The sequence below is a fragment of the Budorcas taxicolor genome, chromosome 21, assembly GCF_023091745.1.
Source record: "Budorcas taxicolor isolate Tak-1 chromosome 21, Takin1.1, whole genome shotgun sequence".
In the NCBI taxonomy this organism is placed as follows: domain Eukaryota; kingdom Metazoa; phylum Chordata; class Mammalia; order Artiodactyla; family Bovidae; genus Budorcas; species Budorcas taxicolor.
Window position 1 is genome coordinate 71,564,914 of NC_068930.1, and position 20,602 is coordinate 71,585,515.

Below are 20,602 nucleotides of genomic sequence, written 5' to 3' on the forward strand. Positions count from 1 at the left end.
AGAGCGTGAGGGGCTGGGGTCAGCTTCCCAAGGCTGAGTTGGGGTGAATAGGAGGCTAGACAGCAGCTCCTATGAGGGGTGCAGCTAGGGAGGCCGGGGACTGCAGGCAGGACCGAGGCCAGGGCACCCCGGCTGGCTCAGGTCCAGGGCCCTGGCCATTGGCCATCCTGTCCCAGGCTGGGGGGGGCTGTGTTCAGGACCAAGCCTACCACCAGGTCCCAGGAGCCCTCATGAAGAGCCTAGTGTTTCCCTGGCCATTCTATTGTACGGGCCAAGCACTGGGCGGAGAGGGCTGGCTCTCAGAGCTGCTTCCGGACTTGAGGACCAGGTTGTCTGGCTGATAAGGAAGCGTGTGTGCATGTGTGTGTGTGTTCACAGATGTGTGTGTTCCTGGAATGTGCCAGCCCCTGTCAGTGCCCAGGGATGGGGGAGGGGGGGTGCCTTGCCCAGTGTCTGTTCCTCTGTGCAGCAGGACATCCTGAGTGCCCCCAGAGCGTGGGTCCCAGGCCCCACCTAGCCTGGCCACTCCCTTCCCCCTGCACGGCCCCCTGCTCTTCACCCCTGGGCTCAGCTTGGCTTTACCATTGCCCACATTTCCTGGGGTTCCTCTGTGGATGGAGGGTCATCTCTGGCCCTGAGCCTGTGGCTCCTTGTTGAGGCTGGGGGTGAGAGGGTGCGGGGGCCAGCTTGCCCAAGGCAGGACGCTCAGCTTCAAGGACAGGAAACCCAATCTGCTGACCCAAGACAGCCTGGGCGACAGGAGGGACCTGGTGTCCCCCTCACTCCACCTGGGCGTGTTCCCTCTGTGGCCCTCCGCCCAGCCTGGAGCCAGCCCTGCTCAAAGGTGTTCGGGTCTCAGCTGCTATCTCCTGCAACAGGTGAGCCAGCCTGGTCCTCTCTGAGGCTGGGTCCCCTCCTCTGTGACACAGGAGATGCTGGGAAGCTGTGCCCAGTAGGAGCAGAGATCAGGGGGAGATGGGATCGGCCAGAGACCCTGCAGGTGGGGCGCTGGAAGGGGCAGCCAGCCTGCCACCTCCGTGCCCGCGCATCCTCTCCCTCCTCCTCCCTAGTCTGCAGACCCTGGTCCCTTCCTTCCTGGACTTCATGGGGCCCCTGGACACGTGGGTGGCCCCCTCGGCGGCCGGGATGCAGTCCTCACAGAGCCCCCATAGCTGCCGCAGGGGAGAGGGGGCTGCAGGGTCCCCAGGGCCACGCTGTCCCATCTCTCACCTCCTCCTTTACTACCTCAGAGTCCTTTAGAGACCTCCAGCAGGTCAGAGGGTCCCCCTCCCACCGAGGTCAATGTCTGCCCACCGTCCATTGGCCCGTGGGGAGGAGCTGGGACTGGGCCGCCTTGGACTAGATGGTGCTTCCCCAGCCATCTCCCAGTGTCGAGCGCTGGGTGGCCGGCCTGTGCCCTGGTACTGGGCAGGGCGATCAAAATTAATATAGATTAGTTGATTGCAGATCAATTGTAAATCAACTGTATTTAAATTTTTTTAAAAAAGGATTAGGCTCTGGATTCAGACACCTCTGGGCTGGGAGCCCAGCTCTGCACCTTGCTAGCTGTGTGACGTTGGGCAGCTTACTCCACCTCTCTGGGCCCCAGCTCCTGGTATAACGTGGGGAGCATTACGGGAGAAAGTCCAGATGTGCAGGACGAGGCCCAGCCTGCCTGTCTGCACTCCCTCAGGATGGCAGTTACTGCTATTTAGATGCACCCGCTCCTTGAAGCCCTGTCTGGCAGCCCCCTAAGTGAGTGTCTGCTCTGTTTCTAGAAAGGATTGAGGCCAAAGGGGTGAAGCAATGTGTCTAAAGCCCCAGATGGGGGACTTCCCGGTGGTCAAGTGGTTAGGACTCTGTGCTTTCATTGCCAAGGGCTCGGGTTCCATCCCTGCTCAGGGGAACTGAGCCCGCACAAGCTGCTCAGTTCAGCCAAAATCAGGAACCATAGATGGAGGTGGTGGGATGCCCCAGGGCCCAAATGGTCTCCGTGCCTGAGCCCCCACCATCGTGCCCTCCTTCTCCAAAGAGGAAAGGGCAGAGCTCCCCGATGAGAGGTGTTCCAGCACCCAGACTGGAGGAAGGGGAAGGCCCGGTGGTGGTTTGGGGCAGGTTCCCTCCGCCCTCGGCCAAGCGCCCTGCGCAGCACTGGGATTCCCAGAGCTCCTGCCACATGACCCGCTCTGTCCCTGGTGGCACTATTTGTGGAGCAAGGCTGTTTTCCCGGAAACTGTGCCGTTGAGGAGAAGAGCCCGGGCAGCCCCAGGTCTGAAGTAGGTCATCTTGCATCACCGCCAAAAACTGCTGTGGAAAGCCAGGGCCTTTTAGGAAAGAGCCCAGGCCACTGGGGCCAGTGTGGAGATTCCCTGGTGCCCTGGAGGCGGTGCCGTCCTTAGCAGGCCACTGGGATTGGGGTCCTTATGCCCAGCGGGCCCTGCTTTGTCCCATGTGGCCCCAGCCACCTCTAGCACCTCCAGCTCTTTCTCCTCAGGCCTCATTTTCCCCATCAGGCAAACACACAAAGGAGTGCAGGGCCTGGCTTCCTCCCTGGAGGAAGGGTGGGCTGTTAACAAGCAGACAGCTTCGTGGGGGCCTGGGAGGACACTGCCTGTCTGCGTGCACCTGCCCCGATGGGGGCTCTCCTGGGAGGGGCGGTCCTGGGAGGGTGGCTCCTGGTCAGCTGACCTGACCATCCCGTGGTCCTCGGGTGGTCAGGAGACTCGGGCCAAGGTCAGGTGCCGCTGCCAATGACCCTGAGCAAGTGACTTCCCCTTTGGGGGAGGCTGGGTGGCAGCAGAGATCCCAGCCTCAAGGCCTCCGCTTTTTGCGTCCACTTGTTGCCTCCAAGGCTCGGTTTCCTCACCTGTCAACAGAGGATCCCATGGCTCTGCCCAGTGCACTTCGGGAGCGAGCGGGGACAGCCCCGAGAAACTAAAGGCCCCAGCAAGGGTCCCAGAGAGAAGCAGCGCGCGAGCAGAGCTGGGGCCTGGGAAGCGCAAAGTCATCGCCCAAGGGAAGTGGGCGGGGCCGTGGAGGAGCCCCGCCCCCGGCCCTGCCCTCCCGCCGGATGGTCCAGGGGCGGCCAGACCCAGCGACCCACAGCCCCGGTGTGTTCCAGTCCCATCCCGCACGCACCGGGCTTTCTTGCACCTGCCGAGCCCTGTGGCAGGATGCGCGCCCTTCTGCCGTCCCCTCCCCCTCGCCCTGGGAGCTCCGGGAGGGGGAATCGAGGGAGGACGATCAGCACACACCACCTGGCCCCTGTCAGCCCCTCCTGCTGCCGCGCAGGCTGAGGGCGGAGACTCAATTAACCGACCGCACGAGGTCATGAAACAGATTGGGAAATACTTCTTTTTTTCAAAGATGAAAAAGGAGTAGAGGGCAGTAAAAAAAAAAAAACAAAAAACCTTCCATTTCTGCATCTGAGCTTCCTTGCCTGGCAGACAGTCCTTCCTTGCGTCTGACTTAAATGCATCAAGCTGTATTTCAGTTGATCTGTGTGTGTGCGCGTACTCAGCCCTATCTGACTCTTTGTAACCCAATGGACTGGAGCCCGCCAGGCTTCTCTGTCCACGGGATTCTCCAGGCAAGAATCCTGGAGTGGGTTGTCATTTCCTCCTCCAGAGGATTATCCTGACTTGGGAGCGAATCCATGTCTCCTGAGTCTCCTGCATTAGCAGGTGGGTTCTTTACCGCTGAGCCACCTGGGAAGCTCTGATCGACATTAGGGGGGTAAGCAGCAGCACACTCATTGGAAAAGACCCTGATGCTGGGAAAGATGGAGGGCAGAAAAGGGTGACAGGATGAGATGGTTGGATGGCATTATTGACTCAATGGACATGAGTTGGAGCAAATTCCAGGATAGTGAAGGACTGGGAAGCCTGGTGTGCTGCAGGGTTGCCGTGGGGTTGCAAACCGTGGAAGACGCATGAACGACCGAATCACAACAATATGTTTAGTGCGGGCTCGCAGCTCCACCAATGAACGTCACGTGACTGGACCTTTCTGTGCCTTGATTTTTTCGTCTGTGGAAAGGAGATAATTAAGGAGCACCCATTTCATCAGATTGTCTGATGCAACCAGTTAACGCATACAAAGCACTTAGGAAAGAGCCTGATGCCTGTGGAGGAGGACACAAGTCAGCTGTCTAATCAAAAGAACCCAAAGCAGGGTCTGGCAGGGCTGGTTGAGTTCCCAGGCTCACAGCAGCATTATTCACAACAGCCAAGAGGTGGCAGCAACCCAGGTGTCTGGGGACAGATGAAAAGATAAACAGTGAAACGCTATTCAAGCTTTAAAAGGAAGGACATTCTGACACATGCCACAACACGGATGACCCTTGAGGATCTTATGCGAAGTTATGTAAGCCAGTCACAAAAGGACAAACACTGTCCATTGGATTCCACTTGTATGAGCTACTTTGAGTGGTCAAGTTTAGAGAGATGGGAAGTAGACTGACGGATGCCAGGCTGGAGGGAGGCTGAGAAAGGGGAGGTCATGTTTAATGAGTGTGGCGTTTCAGTGTTGCAAAGTGAAAAGAGTCCTGGAGCTGGATGGTGCTGACGGCTGCGTAACAGCGTGTGACTTACTGCCACTGCACTGTGGACTTCCAATGGTCCAAAAGGGGCATTAGGTTACGTGGATTCTACAACAGTAAGAAAAGTCACCTGTCATTCCCAAGCAGAGGGAAGGCATGTGGTGTCCGGGGCCTCCCAAGTCCTGGGTTGCATGCAAAGAGCTAACCATAGCTCTGGGCCAGGTGTGGGGGCACTTGACATCTGGGCTGGACTTGGGGGGGTCTGCTGCCAGTCCACCCCTGCCTGCTGGCCTCCTGGCAGGTGGAACCGGCCTGCAGCCTGAGCCCCAGCCCCCTGTGGAGGAGGGTAATGGGACAGCAGCTGACCAGGGACACTCCCAGCTCGCATCTGATGCTCATTTCCTGCTGAGGGTGGAATTCTTGGCTGGCCTTTGGCTCCTTCTGGAAGTGTCTGGTCTCCTGAGGACTGTTTCCTCATCTGTCAAGAGGGAGTAAGAATAGCTCCTGACCCCTGGGCCCCACTGACGGTCACACCCCTTGGCTGTCCAGGCGGCCCTATTGTTAGAGGGTTGCCCTTGAGCTGGGGGCTTCACGGACGTGACGCTTGACCCTCATGCCAGAACTCAGGAAAGGGGAAGTCACTGGGGCAGCCACAGGAGGGCGAAGCAGCATCTCCCATGCCCTGGTTGCAGCCTGGAGCTCGGGTGAGGCCCCAGGGAGGGAGTGAGGGCATCATGGCAGCTGGGTAAGGGGGTGCCTAGCCTGCCCGGGCGTGTTCTTCCTGCCCCTGCCCATCAGGGTCTGGAGCTCTGAGGGGGTGGTGGGTCTGTGAGCCTGACGCTGTTCCCTCCTCCATGACCCAGAGCACTTTGGATTCTCCAGCGATTTCCCAATCTGGGGTTAGAAAAGGAGGCTGGCAGGGAGGACTGGGGATTGCCCAATGAGGCCACGGCAGACAGCCACGGAGGCAGTGGGCCAGGACCCCTTGGGTCGTGGCCTCATTACCCTCTCCGGCTGGATGGACTTGCTGTGGTTGGGGGCAGTCCTTCAGTCTTCCACTCGACGCACTGGGAGCAGCTGGAATGACCTCCTGTGACTGTTGTTTCAGATCTAAAAAATGTCGCCCCTGAGGCCACAGGTGAGAAGGGGCTAGAGTCTGGCTTACTCCAGCCTCCTGAAACCCCCTCTTCCCACAACAACCCCCCCCAACCCCCTCCTACACTGTCCAGAGACAGGATCGATGTCCAAGCCCCAAACTGGCCCCCGGCTGCCTTTCCCAAGGAGGAAGAGGAAGTTCTCAGTTCCAAGGGGCACCCCCATCTCCCCCCTGCCTTGCCCACTTGGCCGTGCCTCCCAGGCTGCAGAGCTTTGTGCCCAGTTTCCAGGGGGACCAGGCAACCAGAGGGGAGGGGGGCACACAAAAGGGAGGGAGGAGCAGACGCTCTATTATGGAGCAAAAAGGAAGCCAGTGCCCAGATGGGAAATTCCTGAGCTGCAAGGTCCTTTTCAGAGGGCAGGAATTTCTAGGATGTGAAACAAGGAAGAGGTCCTCTTCCCCAGCTCCCCTCCGGCCCCTTGACTGACCCAGAGAAACAGGCCTCAGATGGGAAACTGAGGCCCAGAAAGCAATGTGACCTGCTGAAGGCCACACGAAGTGAGGACAAAGCCAGGCTGAGTGAGACTCAAGCCTGAGCTGTTGGGTCCCCCACCTGGTGCCTTTAGGAGCATGGTCTGACCCAGCTTGGGTCCCAGAAAGGGAAAGCGCTTCAGTGGGAGTCCTGCAGGCCTGGCTGTGGGTTCGGACCCCCATTTACTGCCTGTGTGACCTCGGGCAAGTCACTCACTTTTGTGAGCCATTTCCCCTTTTTAGGGAAGCCTGGGCAATGAGAATGTATGCCAGGCACCAGCTCGGGTGCTCTGTCAAAGGCTGACCAGCACCCGGTCCCCTAGGGAGCCTCCTCCCCAAGGATGTGTGTGGCCACAGTGACCCTCAGGGTGTGAACACTCTTTCTGGAAGGGGTGATCCTCCGAGCGGTCAGCCTCAGAGTTAGGTGGGACAGTCCCCAGTACCCCGCGGGAGGAAGGGGACTCCCCACAGTTGGGGGTGAGCTGGGTTGCTAGGAGGTCCTCTGAGCTGCCCGAGGTGCTGGCTCTGTGACGCTTGAAAGTGGTTCTCAGTGCAGAGCCCCTTCCAGTCCGCCAATCAGAAGCTGTTGTCGGACAATGGGTCAGCACCGAACCCATACTGTCCGCTGGGGGTGCGGGTCTGGGGCCCCACTCAGGCTTGGCGACAGCCAGCCCCGACACCCCGCCCAGGCTGGTGGGAGAGAGTGAGCCCTTCCCGGACACCCCAGCTTGGCAGGCTTCGCCTCGCTCAGGGGGTGCACGCGCGGCCCCGGGCGCGGGACCCGGGCAGCCCCCCATCACACTCTCTCGGCTTTGGCCTCCGCCCGGGGGTTTTCCGCGGGGACGGCGGGCGGGGCGGGCCGGCCCGACGGGGGTGGAGCCTGCGTCTATTTCAGGCGGCGCCCGGCTCGGGGGCGACAGGCTCGGCCCGGACACAGTAAGTGACCTGCGCTCGCGGTGCGTCTGGTGCGTCCGCCCCAAACTCTCCGCGCGGCTGCCCACCCGCCCCGACGCGACCCGCGTCTCCGGCCCAATCCCGGTAGGGAGTGGCTGGCGCGATGGAGGGAACCCCGCGCCGAGAACCCCAGGTCTTCCTCAGCCCGCCCTTCTAGGGAAACTGAAGCCTTGGGGCTCAGCTGCTGCGTCAGGGAGCAGAGGGTCCAGTTAGATGCTCCCAGCGGAGGGCTCTGTCCTGGGAAAGCCGGGAGGAGGCGGCTGTGGGAAGGGGCCCTAGTGTCCCTTCCTTTGCAGTAGGAGGGGCGGGGGTGGCCCAGGGCGGGGTGGGGGCGCCTGGCTGTATGACAGAGGCCGAGTCACTTCACCTGCCGAGCTTGAATGTCCTCACGTGCAGGGACCAGGGAGGCTGGCCTGGACCTCAGCCCTGACCCGGGGGAGGAGAGTGAGAGTGTGCGTGCCCGCATAGAAACTGGGGGAGCTGGGCGGACCAGGGAGGTGCCCCAGGCTGTGGCCACACGGTGTGACTCGGAGCATACCCCTTCCTGTCTGAGTGTGCCCAGCCACTGGCCTCGGCTGAAAGGAATGCCTCTCCTGCCCTCTTATGCTGTGTCCGGCCACCAGGGTTAGCCTCACAGACCCTGGGACACAAGACTCAGACCCTTACTGGGGCCTGGCCAGGGGCCAGCATATGCGGCTGTGTGCTCCCCTCACAGCCTCCTTTCAGCAGCACTGTGAGGAGGGCTTCTCCTCCCCACTGCACAGATGGGAAGACTGAGGTCTATGAAGGCAGGGTGGTGTCCGGTCTACACCCTAGTGGATGGTACAGCCAAGCCCACAGTGGTCTCTCTTTCTGCTGCACCAGCGGCCTCAGAAGAAGGCCTGGGCGGGGGCCAAAGGGCTGCTGCGGACCTTGGCGCGGGAGGAGATTTTGTGCCCCAGAGGCGAGGAGGAGGTGGTGATGCCCTGCAGGGACCTGCAGGAACCAGGTCTGGAGGCTGGCGGGAGCCTCCCATGCCTAGGGACGGAGGAGGCGGGGCAGTGAGGCAGAAGTGAGGCCGGTGGGTCCGCAGCCACCCAGGAGGGCCCTCCTCCTCCCCTGGCGGCGGGGGGAGGGGCTGTGTGTGCGGGGAGAGGTGGCGCCTGGGCCCAGGGTGAGGCTGAGCGGCCCTTGCCAACCAGCCGGATCAGCTCCTGTGGGTGCCTGGCATGAAAGCGACATGGATTGGGAGGGATGCTGGGGGAAAGGATGGGCAGGGCAGAAGTGCCTAGTGGCCTTGCACCTGGGGACCCTGGCTTTGGGGCTCCCAGGAGGACCCTCAGCTTGGTTCTGGAGGGGAACTCGCAGCCCAAATGGCACCGGCTGGCAGCTGAGACCCAGCAGTGTAGGATTCTGCCCCCGGTATCTGGTGAGGCTGTGGGAGGAGAGAAAGCCCGGCTTCCTGGCCACTGAGTGGCTCTGGTCAAGCTCGGGGCTTTGGGACGCGTTCCTGGGAGGATGGGCGAAGGTGGCTGGGCTGGTGGGAAGGCAGCAGGGGATGTGGAAAGTCTGATGGGCCTAATCCCACCCCCTACCCCACCTCCTGCTGCCTCAGTTCCCCTTTCTGCAGGGGTGGATCACCCTGTGTGCCTCGCAGGGCTGCTGCAGGGGCGAGTTGAAGCCGTGCTGTATGAGTCACGACTTGGTGTATTTACTCTTGGGTGGTGGGGCAGGCCCTGTTATGGGTCACCGCAGTTACCAAGGAGGCCCCTTCCCCTCTGCTCCCCTTTCTCAGCCCTGCCCTGCTCCCTTCCTTAGTGCCAGCTGCGTTCTCCTCCACCGGTCCTGGCTTCCCCCACGGTCAAGGCGCCGGGGCGGGTGCTGCCTCTCTGGATGGTGGCGGTGGCCAGTGCCTGGTGAGCGGAGTTCCAGGCTGTTGACCATGGGGGCGTTTTAAGCCTCTGTGAGCTAGTTACGTGAGATGAGGAAAAGAGCACCCCTCCTGGAAGGCAGTGTGGACGTGACGGGATGGGCACTCAGGAAGGGCCCAGGAAATGGAAGCTTCTGTGGTGGTGTCGTCACCCCAGTTGGGGAGCAGGCAGGGTGCGGTGGAGCTGCGAAGCTGGAGTTTCCTGTCTGAGCTGCTGTGTGACCTCAGACAGGCCTGCGCCTCCTTGGGCCGCTTGTCCCTCCAACCTGGGAAAGGGCTTGAGGGGGCACTGTGGTTTCTGTAGACCTGAGCCCCCCAAGGTCATAATCGGTGTCTGGCCCTGCCTGCCTCGTGGTCCCAGCGGGAGCAGCGCTGTTTCTGCTCATCGCGTTCCTCTGGGACCCCAAGCCACAGGAATCAAGAGAAGAACTGAGCAGAACGGAGGATGGGGCTGCGCCCGGATTCCTGCCTCAGTCCAGCCCCTAGCGCCCTGTGACTGTTCTGGACCTCGGTTCTCTCTCTGTGCAATGGGCCAGCAGCCGAGCTCTGCCCCCTCCCTCAGGGTCCCTGGGGAGGTGGCCCCAGACAGGGACCAAGAAGAGGCCGGCACGAAGAAGTCGAATGTCCTGGCCACCCAGTATGGCTTCTTCACCAAAGGGAGGAAGAAGGGTCAGCCCAGCTTAGCAGAGACTGAGGGTGAGCCTGAGCCCAGTCCGCGGCCGCCTGCCCAGCTGCCCACAGGTAGGCGGGAGCCCCTGCCCCAGGCGGGCAGGATCTGTGTAGGATGGGGGCTCATTGGAGTGGATGCCCCAATCAGCCTGGACAGAGCGGGCAGGGCACGTGGGCGTCGAAGGGCCTCCCCTCCCTGCTTTCATCTGCTGCCCCCTGATCTCAGGATCTGAGCCTGGTGTCCCCTGCCCGGGCTGGGACACCCCGCATGTTTTGGGGGTCTCGGCCCCTGGGAGGTGACCGGGGCGGGGAGCGGGTCTCGGAACCCCGGGCCGCGCTGACGCCGTGTTCTGGCCGCAGTGGAGGAGCTCAAGGCCGACCTGGAGCGCGGGCGGCTGGAGGCGGCGGGGCCGCTGCTGGCGCTGGAGCTGGAGCTGCAGGAGGCCGCGGCGGGCCTCGCGAGCGAGGAGGAGCTGGTGCGGCGCCAGAGCGAGGTGGAGGCGCTGTATGCCCTGCTGCGTGACCAGGTGCTAGGGCTGCTGCGCCGGCCGCTGGAAGCGGCGCCCGAGCGGCTGCGCCAGGCGCTGGCCGTGCTGGCCGAGCAGGAGCGCCAGGACCGCGCGGCGGCGGCGGCGGGGCCCCCGGGGTGCCCGGGGCTGGCGGCCACGCGGCCCCGAGGCTGGCTGCAGCTGTGGCGGGACGGCGTGGCGCAGGCGGCCGCGGAGCGCCTGAGCCGGCGGCCGCCCGCGGACGCCGAGGGCCGCACGGAGGCCGAGCGCGCCTTCCTGCACATGGGCCGCACCATGAAGGAGGACCTGGAGGCCGTGGTGGAGCGCCTCAAGCCGCTCTTCCCCGCCGACTTCAGCGTGGTGGCCGCCTACGCCGAGAGCTACCACGCGGAATTCGCGGCCCAGCTGGCGGCCCTGACGCAGTTGGAGCTGTGCCCGCGAGACACCTACATGCTGCTGGTCTGGGTGCAGAACCTCTACCCCAAGTGAGCTCGGGCGCGGGGTGCCGGGCGGGCGTTCCCTGGGCGGGCAGGGCCTGGGTGTCACCAAGTGCAGGGAGTCCGCTGGGAAAACGGCCCAGGCGGGCCTGGAATCAAAGGGGCAGGGCCTCTGCTGGGCCTGCTTTGCCCCGGGAATCCTTAGTCTCTCTGGCCATAGCTGCATCCCACAGTTGGGGAAACTGAGGCACAGGGAGTGGGGGCAAGGACCTCATCTTTCATTCCTGAGTTTCCAGTCTGAGTTAGGGGGTGAAGCCGCCTGTGATCAAGACTCAGGAAGGGCTGTGGCCAGGAGCAGGGGCCCTGACCTGGCCTGGGTCAGCCCAGGAAGCCAGCTCAGAGGAGGAGGTGCAGGATTCTACATGCCGCAGGAGGCAGGAGCTCTGCTCTGGGGCCGCTGACAGTCTAACAGAAGTAAGGGAGTGAGGCAGGGGGGAGCGAGGACAGGTGGGGAGAGGGAGAGGCGGGGTGGTATTCCCAGCAAAGCGAGCAGCCCTGCATGGCCCAAGGCTGAGCTGGGAGGCCTTCTGGGAGCAGTGTGGTTCAATACCCAGCAGGCCGAGGGAGCACTCCCAGGCGGGATGGGGGGCACTGCGCCTGTTGGGGAAATCCCCACTGTGCAGGGTGTCCCCCAGTGGCAGAGCTGAGTTCTGGCCACCGAGGCCTGGAGCTCTCAGTTTGGGAGGGGCCTGGTTCTGCCATGGAGAATCCCCGGTACCAACTGGATTCAGATCCGGGCATCCCCTGATACACCCAGACCCCATGCATCCCTGAGCATGTTGCTGCCAGTATCTTGGCTTTCTCTGCCCACCGAAGCTGGATAAGAAAATCCGGAGACAGAGGCAAGAACACAGCAGGCTCCTGCCTCCAGAACTGTGTCCCTGGCTCCATGAGGAACCTAGGGGATCCTATAGCTGGGGGCTCGCAGTGTGTGGTTCGAGATGAACAGAGGCGTAAGATCCTGCGTGCTTCTCCTCAGCTGTTTCAAAAATAGTCATCAGGCTGGCGTTGGGTAGCCCGGTCATTTGGGGCTGGCAGTCTGCTGGCTCAGCTGTTGGGTCCGTTGTCTTTTGTGGACTGTAGTGAGACGTTCTTTCTGTAATGCAGAGGAGAGAAAAGCGCGAATGGGTGGTCTGCAGAGACGGTGCTGTGAAGTTGGGCCCCGCGTGCAGAATGCTTCGAGGGGCCCGTAGGTGCAGCATGGAATCCTCAAATCAGGTTTAATCTTTTGATAAAGAAACTTAGTTACAGACGGCAGATCAGGAACAGGTCAAGAACTGGAGGAAAAAAACAGCACACCTCTTTTTTCCCTTATTTTCCTGCAACAAGCATGTCCCTCATTTGATCAACCTGGGTGGGGAGAGACTTAACCTGCAGTGTGGATCGGCTCGGAGCTGGCCCCGCTTGTAGCATAAAGCCTGCAGGAAGCCTAGAGGTGTAGACCCTGTAATCGATGTCTGAGGCTTTCAGGGATGTCAGTGGTCTCGGTTGGTGCTGGTGGGACAGCCTCCAGCAGGGGCCCGATGAGGAGCAGGTGGGGGTGGTGAGTAAGGAGTCAAGGAGAGCAGGGAAGCTGGCCCGGGGCAGGGGATGCCAAGGAGTCCCGCCAGCCGAGCGGGTTCCTTCTTGTTGGTCCAGACTCACAAGGAAGTGCCGGGCCTGTCCCGTCTGCCCCTCCACCTTCCTGTCCTGGTGACCTCTGGGGCTTTAACCTGGGGCCCCCTGGGGTCAGTGCAGCCTGACGCTGAGCCCTGAGAGGAGGAGACGAGGGTGGCTCCGTGGAGGTCCGTGTGGCAGAAGTCTGGGGAGCTAAGGGACACAGCGCATCCAGGCTGGTGGGGCGAGGGATGCGGGTGGCAGAAAGGGCTATTCTTGAGCCTCTGGGCAGACAAAGGCCCTAAGGAAGTGCCAGGGCTGGGCAGTCCCCAGGGGGCTCTGGGACCCAGTGGAAGTGCCACAAGGATGGGTGGATATGCTCAGTCCAGGGTGAGGTCGGGGAGGGGAAGACAGCCCCTCCTGCTGGGACTGGCCCTCCTCTGGGGGCAGCAGAGCCTGTCTGAGGGGGAAGGCAGGGCAGGGCTGGTGGGATGCAGTGGGAGCACCGTGGGGGATGGTGGGAAGGAGACAGAGGGTGAGAAGGGGAGGCGGAGCCCTCGGAGCAGGGCTGTCAGACCGGAAATGTGGTTCTGCCGGGGCAGGGGGAGGGGGGACTACTGGAGGCAAGGCAGGGAGCCTGGAGGAGGGTCCTTCCGTGTGCCAGGCGGGAGATGGGGGCTGGGCCGTGGGGTGCCTCTGGCCAGGTGGCTCGAGGCTGATGGGTTTCGGGAGCATAACCTGGAGTAAGAGTGGACGCGGGGAGAGAGTGAACGGAGGCAGGGTGATCCGGGGTTTGGGGCCTGGATCGAACTGAGATGGAGAGGCAGGGGTGGGAGGTGCTGGAGGGAAGGCAACTGAGCTGTGCAAGGCTCTGGCCAGGACGGGGGGGACAGCTCTAGTTTTCCTCACGCCAGCCGCTCTGCCCACAGCGACATCCTCAACAGCCCCATGCTGTCACCCGAGCTGCAGGGAGTCAGACTGGGGACCCTCCTGCCTCAGACCCAGATCCGGCTGCTAGAGGCCACGTTCCTCTCCAACGAGGTGGTGAGTCCAGGGCCAGTGCTGGGCGGGGCTGAGGGGGGGCGAGCAGGGAGCCTGGCAAGGACGCCCCCGTGGGCTTCGCCCTACCCTGAGAGGGCCCTTCCTCCCCTCCAGGCCAGCATAAGGGAGCTGACAGCCCGAGCTCTGGAGCTGGAGTCGGAGCGCTGGACCAAGGATGAGGCCCCACAGAGGCTGGACGGCCGCTGCCACAGTGAGCTGGCCATCGACATCATCCAGGTAGCGCCTGCTGCCCTGCCCGCACTGGCCTCATCCCTGTGGGCAGACGCGCCTGCCACTGAGCACACACCCCCTTGCTCCATGTCTTACCAGCGCCCACCCCTGCCCCAGCCCTAGAGCAGGCGGGCTTCTGCTCAGTTTCACCCCCCCACCCCACCCCTGCAGATCATTTCCCAGGGCCAGGACAAGGCCGAGAGCATCACCCTGGACCTGGGCACGCAGATAAAGCCCTTGCTGTTGGAAGAGCTGGACAGGTTCCTCAGGAGGTGGGTGATGAGCATACATGCCCAGAGCGGGGCTGGGGGCTGAGGGGTCCCTGGCGCTGCTCTCTCAGAGCCACAGCCCCTCCCTTGGGCCCCAGGTGGGGATGTTAGCTAGACCAGCGCCCTCTCCCCGCCACTAGGGTGTCTGTTATTATGGCAGGAGTCCTTGTCCCCGTTGCATGACCCACCAGGGCGCTGAGAGCCTCAGGTCATCTGACCCCCACCTGCCCCCGACCCCGCTCAGCAAAGCCCCTGGAAGAGCAGCCTCCAACTGCAAAGATGCCCCACAAGGGACTGAGGCCCTGGCCCCCCTTCAGGTGATGCCCCCGGTCCGCGCGCCGAGTTCTCTTGGCTGCCCGCCTTCCCCCTTCTGCCTGCAGCTCTAGAGGGGCCTGGGGCTCTGCAGCGCCCTCTCCAGGAGCTCTGCAGGGGCCCTGGCCGCGCCGGGCTGAGCCTGTGAAGCCAGTTCCGGGATGCCTACTGCGCCCGCCGTGTGCCGCGGGGGCCCGCGTGTGGAGCGGGAGGCTGGCCGGGCGGCTGCGAGGCTGCCCTTGTCCCAGTGTTTGTGCTGCGCCTACGTGTGCCCTTTCCCTTCCACCAGCTACCAGCGCGCCTTTGATGAGTTTCTGGAGCGATGCAGACAGCTGCGAAATTACAGGGCCAATGTCATCGCTACCATCAACAACTGCCTCCCTTTCCGGTAAGGGCGCTGGGCAGTGGGGGGAGTGACTGCGGCTGACTGTGTTGGTCGGGGGGCCGGGAAGCCGGCGGGTGGGGAGGGCGAGAGGGGGTGGGGGTGCAGAGGGGCGGGCCGGGGGGAGGTGCCTGGGATGGGGGAGGGCAGAGGAGCAGCCTAAGCAGGGATGCTGAATTAAAATGAGCAGGTGGAGAGGAAATGCCTGGGCTTACAGGGCAACAGCAAGCATTTGTCTAGTGCTGGTGGGTCAGGCGCTCTCACAAAGGGTTTCATTTATCCTGTCAGCAACCTTGTTAAGTAGATACAGTGACTGTGTCCATTGAACCATGAGCACCCTGAGCTATGGAGAGGCTGAGCCACTTGTCCTCAGTTAGAACAGGATGTGGTGTTAGGCGGGTGTTAGGTGGGAAGGCTGGGTCCCGCCTAGGGAGCCTGGATGGAGTGCCTTGGTCTTGCTCCTGCTGGGACAGGGGAGCCAGGGAGGGTTCTAGAGCGACGGTTTAGGGAGATTCGCCTGGGGCTCCCGGGCTGTCTGGATTTAGGGCTGCAGGCTGGACGGGGCTGGCGTGACCTCCCTGCCTCCTGTGCTTCCAGAACGTCCGTGGAGCAGCGGTGGCAGACAAGGCCAGACCTCCAGAACTCCCTGCTGAGGCCCCTGAATGAGCTAAAAAGCCATGGCTTTGACACTCTGCTCCAGAGCCTGTTTGGGGACCTGAAGGTAGTCCAGCCTCCTGCCCCGCGGCACATGCTAAGTCTAGTGCTGGGTTCGTTGGGGGAGGGCCTAGGGGGTGGTCAGCAGCTTGTGCTGAGTCTAGTGGTGGGGGTGCTGGGGACGGCCTGGGGGGGTCGGCAGCATGTGCTGAGTCTAGTGGTGGGGATGCTAGGGAGGGCCTGGGAGGGTGGGGTGGGGCATTGGGCAGCAGAAATGAAGACCTGGCTGGAGGAAGTCTCAGCATTGGGCAGATACAAGGAGGCTGGTGGCCCCCGTGACATTGAAGTCACCCCCTCCTTCAGCCTCGGGATTGCCCTGGGGTGCGAACAAGAAGCCTCAGAGCCCCTCCCTGTTTGGACTCCACCTAGTCCTCAAGCTTGCCTGTAGTTTCCCCTGACGCCCCCAGGCCCTCCTGCCCGACCCTGCCTCCCAGCCAGGACACTCAGAGCCTCTGGCGGCTCCCGCCACATCTGCGGGGGCCAGGGCATCCCCAGAGACCCTTAGTGCCTATACCCCAAGAGGAGGCCGGGGTCCTAGGGGAGGGAGAGGGGGCACTCCTGCCTGCCATCTGGGGGAGCCCCCCTTCACCCCAGTGCCCTGCGGCTGCGGGTGGCCAGGCGGTGACCCTGGATGACTCGGCAGGGTCATCATCATCATAGGCCCAGCCAAGCACAGGGCGGTGTTTTGGCAGGAATTTATTTATTTAAGGAGGAGGATGGTGGAGAAGGCCTCAGGGCAGGCAGATGGCAGTCCTGGCTGGTCAGCCTTGGAGAAGGGGACGCAAACCCGGCCTCCACTTCCTGCTGGAGCGCCCGAGGAGTCTTTAATATAACCTGACCCCTGTCCCGGCCCCGTGTGTGTCTGTGCATGCGTGTCTACTGGGCAGGCCCTTCCTCTGCCGGGTGTGGCCACACAGCCTGACCCTCTCTTGTAGCCGCTGTTCAAGAAGTTCACGCAGACCCGCTGGGATGCCCCCCAGCAGACCCTGGAGGAAATCATCTCCGCCGTGGCCGAGAGGATGCCCGAGTTCTCAGAGCTGCAGGACTGCTTCCAGGAGGTGAGGGGGTGCTGGGCTGCCGGTGGGGGGACACGCAGGCAGGCGTGTGTGTGGGCACACCCGGATGCGCTTTTTCGCTCTGGCATCCGCCCCTCCCTGGACCCTGGCCTTCAGGGAGGTGGTGGGTTCCCATGGCCCTGCCCGCTCGCCCACCCAGGAGCTGCTGGAGGCGGTCCACCTGCACCTGGTGAAGGAGTACATCACCCACCTCTGCAAGCGGCGCCTGGTCCTCAAGACGGCAGAGCAGCAGCAGCAGCTGGCGGGGCTCGTCCAGGCCAACTCCCAGCACATCCAGCAGTTCTGTGCCCAGAACGTAAGCCCCGCCCACCCCCCACCCTCCCATTGCGGTGGGCTGCCCTCCTGCTCCAAGCTCTTCACGGGTAGGATAGCCCCTCTGGGCCTCTCCAAACCTGATGAGGTCTGACCCGAGCCTCTCTGGGCCCCCGGGCGCGCTTCCGGGCAGGGCCAGCCTCTCTCAACAAGCCTGTGCCTGCAGGGCTCCCCGGCCACCTGGCTGCACCACGCCCTCCCCACGCTTGCCGAGATCATTCGCCTGCAAGACCCCAGTGCCATCAAGATCGAGGTGGCCACGTATGCCACCTTGTACCCTGACTTCAGGTGAGAACCGGGGCCTCCAGGACCCAGGGAAGGCGGCGTGGTCCCGTGGTTCCCCACTGCGGTTGGAGCATTGAGGGTGTGCAGAGTGACTCCCTGAGGGTGGACAGAGCACAGATAGATACTGGCCACTGTGCCCAGATCTTTACAGCGGCTGTTCACTCGGTCCTCGCTGCCACCTGCTGGGGCTGACATTCTTCACCTCCGTCATCCATGTGGGACCTGGAGGGTGTGAGGAATGTGTCCAGGGTAATGTGGCTGGTCAGTCATAGAGCCGAGACAACAAAGCCAGGCATCCGGCTCCACACCGCATGAGCCTTTCCTTCAGAGGGGGATCCGAGACCAGAGGGACCAGGGAGCTGCTGGAGGCCGTGGCACGTCCGTAGTGAAGCTGCGGTCCGCCGGTCAGCCTAGGGGTCCTCCGAGGCTTGACCTGTGTCCTGGGGCCTCTGTTCTAGAGTGGAGGCTCAATCCCTGACTGCCTGAGGATCTGGTGAGCCAGGGCAGCAGTCTCTGTGGGTTGAGTCCTCTGGTGTGGTCAGCCTGTCCCAGCATAGCCTGGTCCAGCTGCTGGCTGATCTGGTCCACCTGTTCAGCCGCCCATCCAGTTACAGACTCACCCGTCCATCTACCCATCATACAGGCCCCTGCTTACCCATCTGGACGCCTATCTGGGTATCCAGCCATCTGGTCACGCACTCATCTACCCATCTGTCCGTCCTTCCATCTATCCACCCATCCACCCATCTAGTCATCCAACTGCCCCCCTATCATCTATCCATTCACGGATCCTTGTGTCCACCCAGGCCGCCAGCAGTTATCAAGTGGTCTCCTACTAGCTACCGGCTCTGTTTAGGCACCAGGATGCAAGGAGGTACAAGGCACACCAGGCCTTCTGACAGACAGACAGTCAGATGAGGGTTAGCAATTAATAGGTCATCCGGCGAAGGAGTACTATGTGCAGGTTTTAAAGATTGTTTAACCAAGGTTGTGAGTGGCGGGAGGTGCTACTTTAGAGCTGGAAAATCCTCTCTCGGGAGGTGACTTGTTCTAAGTTTTACTGTTTACTTTTGGCTGTGTTGGGTGTTTGCTGCTGCGTGAGCTTTTCTCTAGTTGCAGCAGGTGGGGACTGCTCTCAAGTTGCAGTGCCCAGGCTTCTCATGGTAGTAACTTCTCTTATTGCAGAGCGCGGGCTTTAGGGCTTGAGGGCTCATGAGCACAGGCTCAGTAGCTGTGGTCCATGGGCTTAGCTGCTTGGTGGTATTTGGGATCTTCCCAGATCAGGGGTCGAACCCATGTCTCCTGCACTGGCAGGTGGCTTCTTGACGGGAGGTGACATGTTAGCTAAGTGCTAAGGGGTGAGAAGGAGCTGGTTACCTCAAGGGCCTGGGGACGAGCGTTCTGGGAGGAACAGCCAGTGCAAAGGCCGGACCGGGCAGGAGCTTGGCACCGTCTGGAGGCACTGTGGCCCGTGCCGCCCAGGCACAGGGGGTTAAGCAGAGCAGGGCACACTCGTGGGCAGGGGGGTTGGCTGCTAGGCCCTGTGGCTCCAGCCAGGAGTCTGGGAGCTGGGAAGGGGTGTGAGCAGGGGTGTTGGTGAGCGGGCCAGACTGATGGGACCCTGTCTTTACCAGCAAGGGCCACCTGAGTGCCATCCTGGCCATCAAGGGGAACCTGTCCAGCAGTGACGCCAAGAGCATCCGGAGCATTCTAGACATCAACACGGGGGCACACAAGCCCTTCAAGGCTCTATTTTCGCTTATAAAGGTTGGTTAGCTTTTTCTGTGGCCTGACCTCCTTAGGAGCACCTGGCGAGCATGGGATACCACTCCGTTTGGGGGCCGTCACACCAGCACCAGCGTCACAGCCCCAGGCAGCCCCTCTGGGAGTCCTGACTTCTGCTGCTGCTTCTGCCTAGGCCTGGTCGAGGTGTGGGCCCCTGGGCCGCTGGAACTGGACAAGCCATGATGTGTTGACCCCTCCTGTGGGGCTGGAGCCCTGGGGGGAAGCTCTGTGAATGAGAGTGGAGCTTGCACGCCCTTAAGGAGGAGTCAGGAGGGTGTGTGGCTCGGGGACCCAGCTCCGGGATCACCGCCTGTCCGTGAGGTCCTGCCACAGCTGCCTGAGGACTGCCCTGCTCAGGCTGCGTCTCCAGCCTCCCCAGCTCCTGAGCGGGCCCGAGCCTCACCCCTCCTGCCTGCTCTGGTCCAGGGCTGCGTCGAGCCGTCCTCAGCCTGTGAGTAGAGCAGAAGGAAGATCTGGAGGAGAAAGGGGAAGATGAGCTCCTGTCTGGGAAGGTGGAGGGGACTGGAAAAGGGCCTCTGGGAGGACAGGGCAAGTGGGGCAAAGCCAGTGTCCGAGCCCCCGACCCCTCTCATTCCCCTTGGTGTCCCCTGAGGATGGGCCTGGGATGGCCAGGACCTGCTGGGTTTTCTCGGGCTCTGCCTCCCCCGACAAGGGGCCGACCCAGGGATGCCTCTGTGGCTCCTCCCTGGAAGTCAGGCTGAGGTCAGGGCAGGGCCATTTTGACCTCTGACCCCTTGGCCTCTGGGTCAGTTCCCTGTTGCCAATCTAACAAACTTCCACAGTTTGGGAGCCTAAAACGAGAACTTGTTTTCAGTTGTGGAGGTCAGCAATCTGACGTGGGTCTGGTGGGCTGAGCCAGGCGGTTCCTCTGGAAACTCTGGCAGGGAAGTTCCTTGCTTTTTCGTTTTTAGAGGCCAGCCTCCCATATTTCTTGACTCGTGGGCCCCTTCCATTTCCAAAACCAGCAACGGCCTGTCAAATCCCTTTTGCATCTCAGCACTGCCCTCCTACTTGCCCCTGGTGGTGACCTTTAACCCACCAATGACCTTTGACCGGCCCAGGCACTCCAGGATCCTCTTCTGATGTTAAGGTCAGCTGATTATTAATTCCACCTGACAGCCTTAATTCCTCTGCTGTGGAAACTAACATAGTCAGAGGCCCAGGGGTTAGGATGTGAGCATCTTTATGGGGTGGACATTATTTTGCCCACCACAGCCTTCACCCATCCCCTGCCCTGTAGCGTGCCTTATCCTCCCCAGGAAAGCAAAGGTTCACTCACCCTCCTCGGCCTGGGGCAGTTGAGACTCAGGCGTGACCCACCCCGCCTGTGCCTGCCGGAACGCCCCTCTGTGACTGGGTTTGTAGCTGGCTCTCTTGGACTTGTCTCCCTCTTTCCAGGTACTGTGGCCAGAAATTGGCCCGTGTAAATGGTTCACGAAGGCCTTTGTACATTTGTAGAAGTTTGCAGGTTTGAGGTTATTATTATTTTGTGATAGTATGCGTTTGTATGTTTTTTTAAGAACAAACTCTTGGTTTTCATAGCTTAATATAAAGCTGATTTCAAAAGTGACTGTGGAGTGATTTCTCTTGGGAAAGGCTTTCTCAGCCTCGTGGGGTCTGGCAGACTCTGTCCCCAAGCGCCTCCTGCCCACCACTCACTGTGAGCGTGACCTTTGGGAGGGTCTGCTGTGGGCCAAGGCCCCTCACTTCACCCTTCAGTTTCCTCACCTGGAGGTGGTGATCACGAACCTGTCTGACTTCCCCCACAGTCCTTTACAGAAGAGGGGGACAGCGACATTTCAGTTCTGTGCGTCAGACCCAGCGGGAACTGGCTCTCGTTTTCCTGGAACTGACCTCGAAGGGCCCAGCTGTG

At 61.8% G+C, this 20,602-nt stretch overlaps 1 protein-coding gene across 1 annotated transcript; it reads left to right on the forward strand.

Annotated features, from left to right (window-relative positions):
• Positions 1–7,459: 7,459 nt before the first annotated feature.
• Positions 7,460–20,290, forward strand: LOC128067020 (tumor necrosis factor alpha-induced protein 2-like). The gene is made up of 11 exons (XM_052660147.1): positions 7,460–9,771; positions 10,060–10,693; positions 13,231–13,345; positions 13,457–13,579; positions 13,745–13,845; positions 14,444–14,542; positions 15,134–15,257; positions 16,186–16,308; positions 16,466–16,621; positions 16,805–16,926; positions 18,558–20,290. The coding sequence occupies exons 1-11, from the start codon at positions 9,129–9,131 to the stop codon at positions 18,697–18,699; spliced, it is 2,382 nt and encodes a 793-aa protein (XP_052516107.1). The 5' UTR covers positions 7,460–9,128; the 3' UTR covers positions 18,700–20,290.
• The last annotated feature ends 312 nt before the right edge of the window (positions 20,291–20,602 follow it).

What these genes read in the sequence shown, in the direction of transcription:
- LOC128067020 (XM_052660147.1), top strand. Translation starts at nt 9,129, where the DNA reads ATGGGCACTCAGGAAGGGCCCAGGAAATGGAAGCTTCTGTGGTGGTGT. An exon ending in TGCAGGACTGCTTCCAGGAG is followed by an intron (nt 16,309 to 16,465) that starts GTGAGGGGGTGC and finishes TCGCCCACCCAG; the next exon opens with GAGCTGCTGGAGGCGGTCCA. An exon ending in AGCAGTTCTGTGCCCAGAAC is followed by an intron (nt 16,622 to 16,804) that starts GTAAGCCCCGCC and finishes CTGTGCCTGCAG; the next exon opens with GGCTCCCCGGCCACCTGGCT.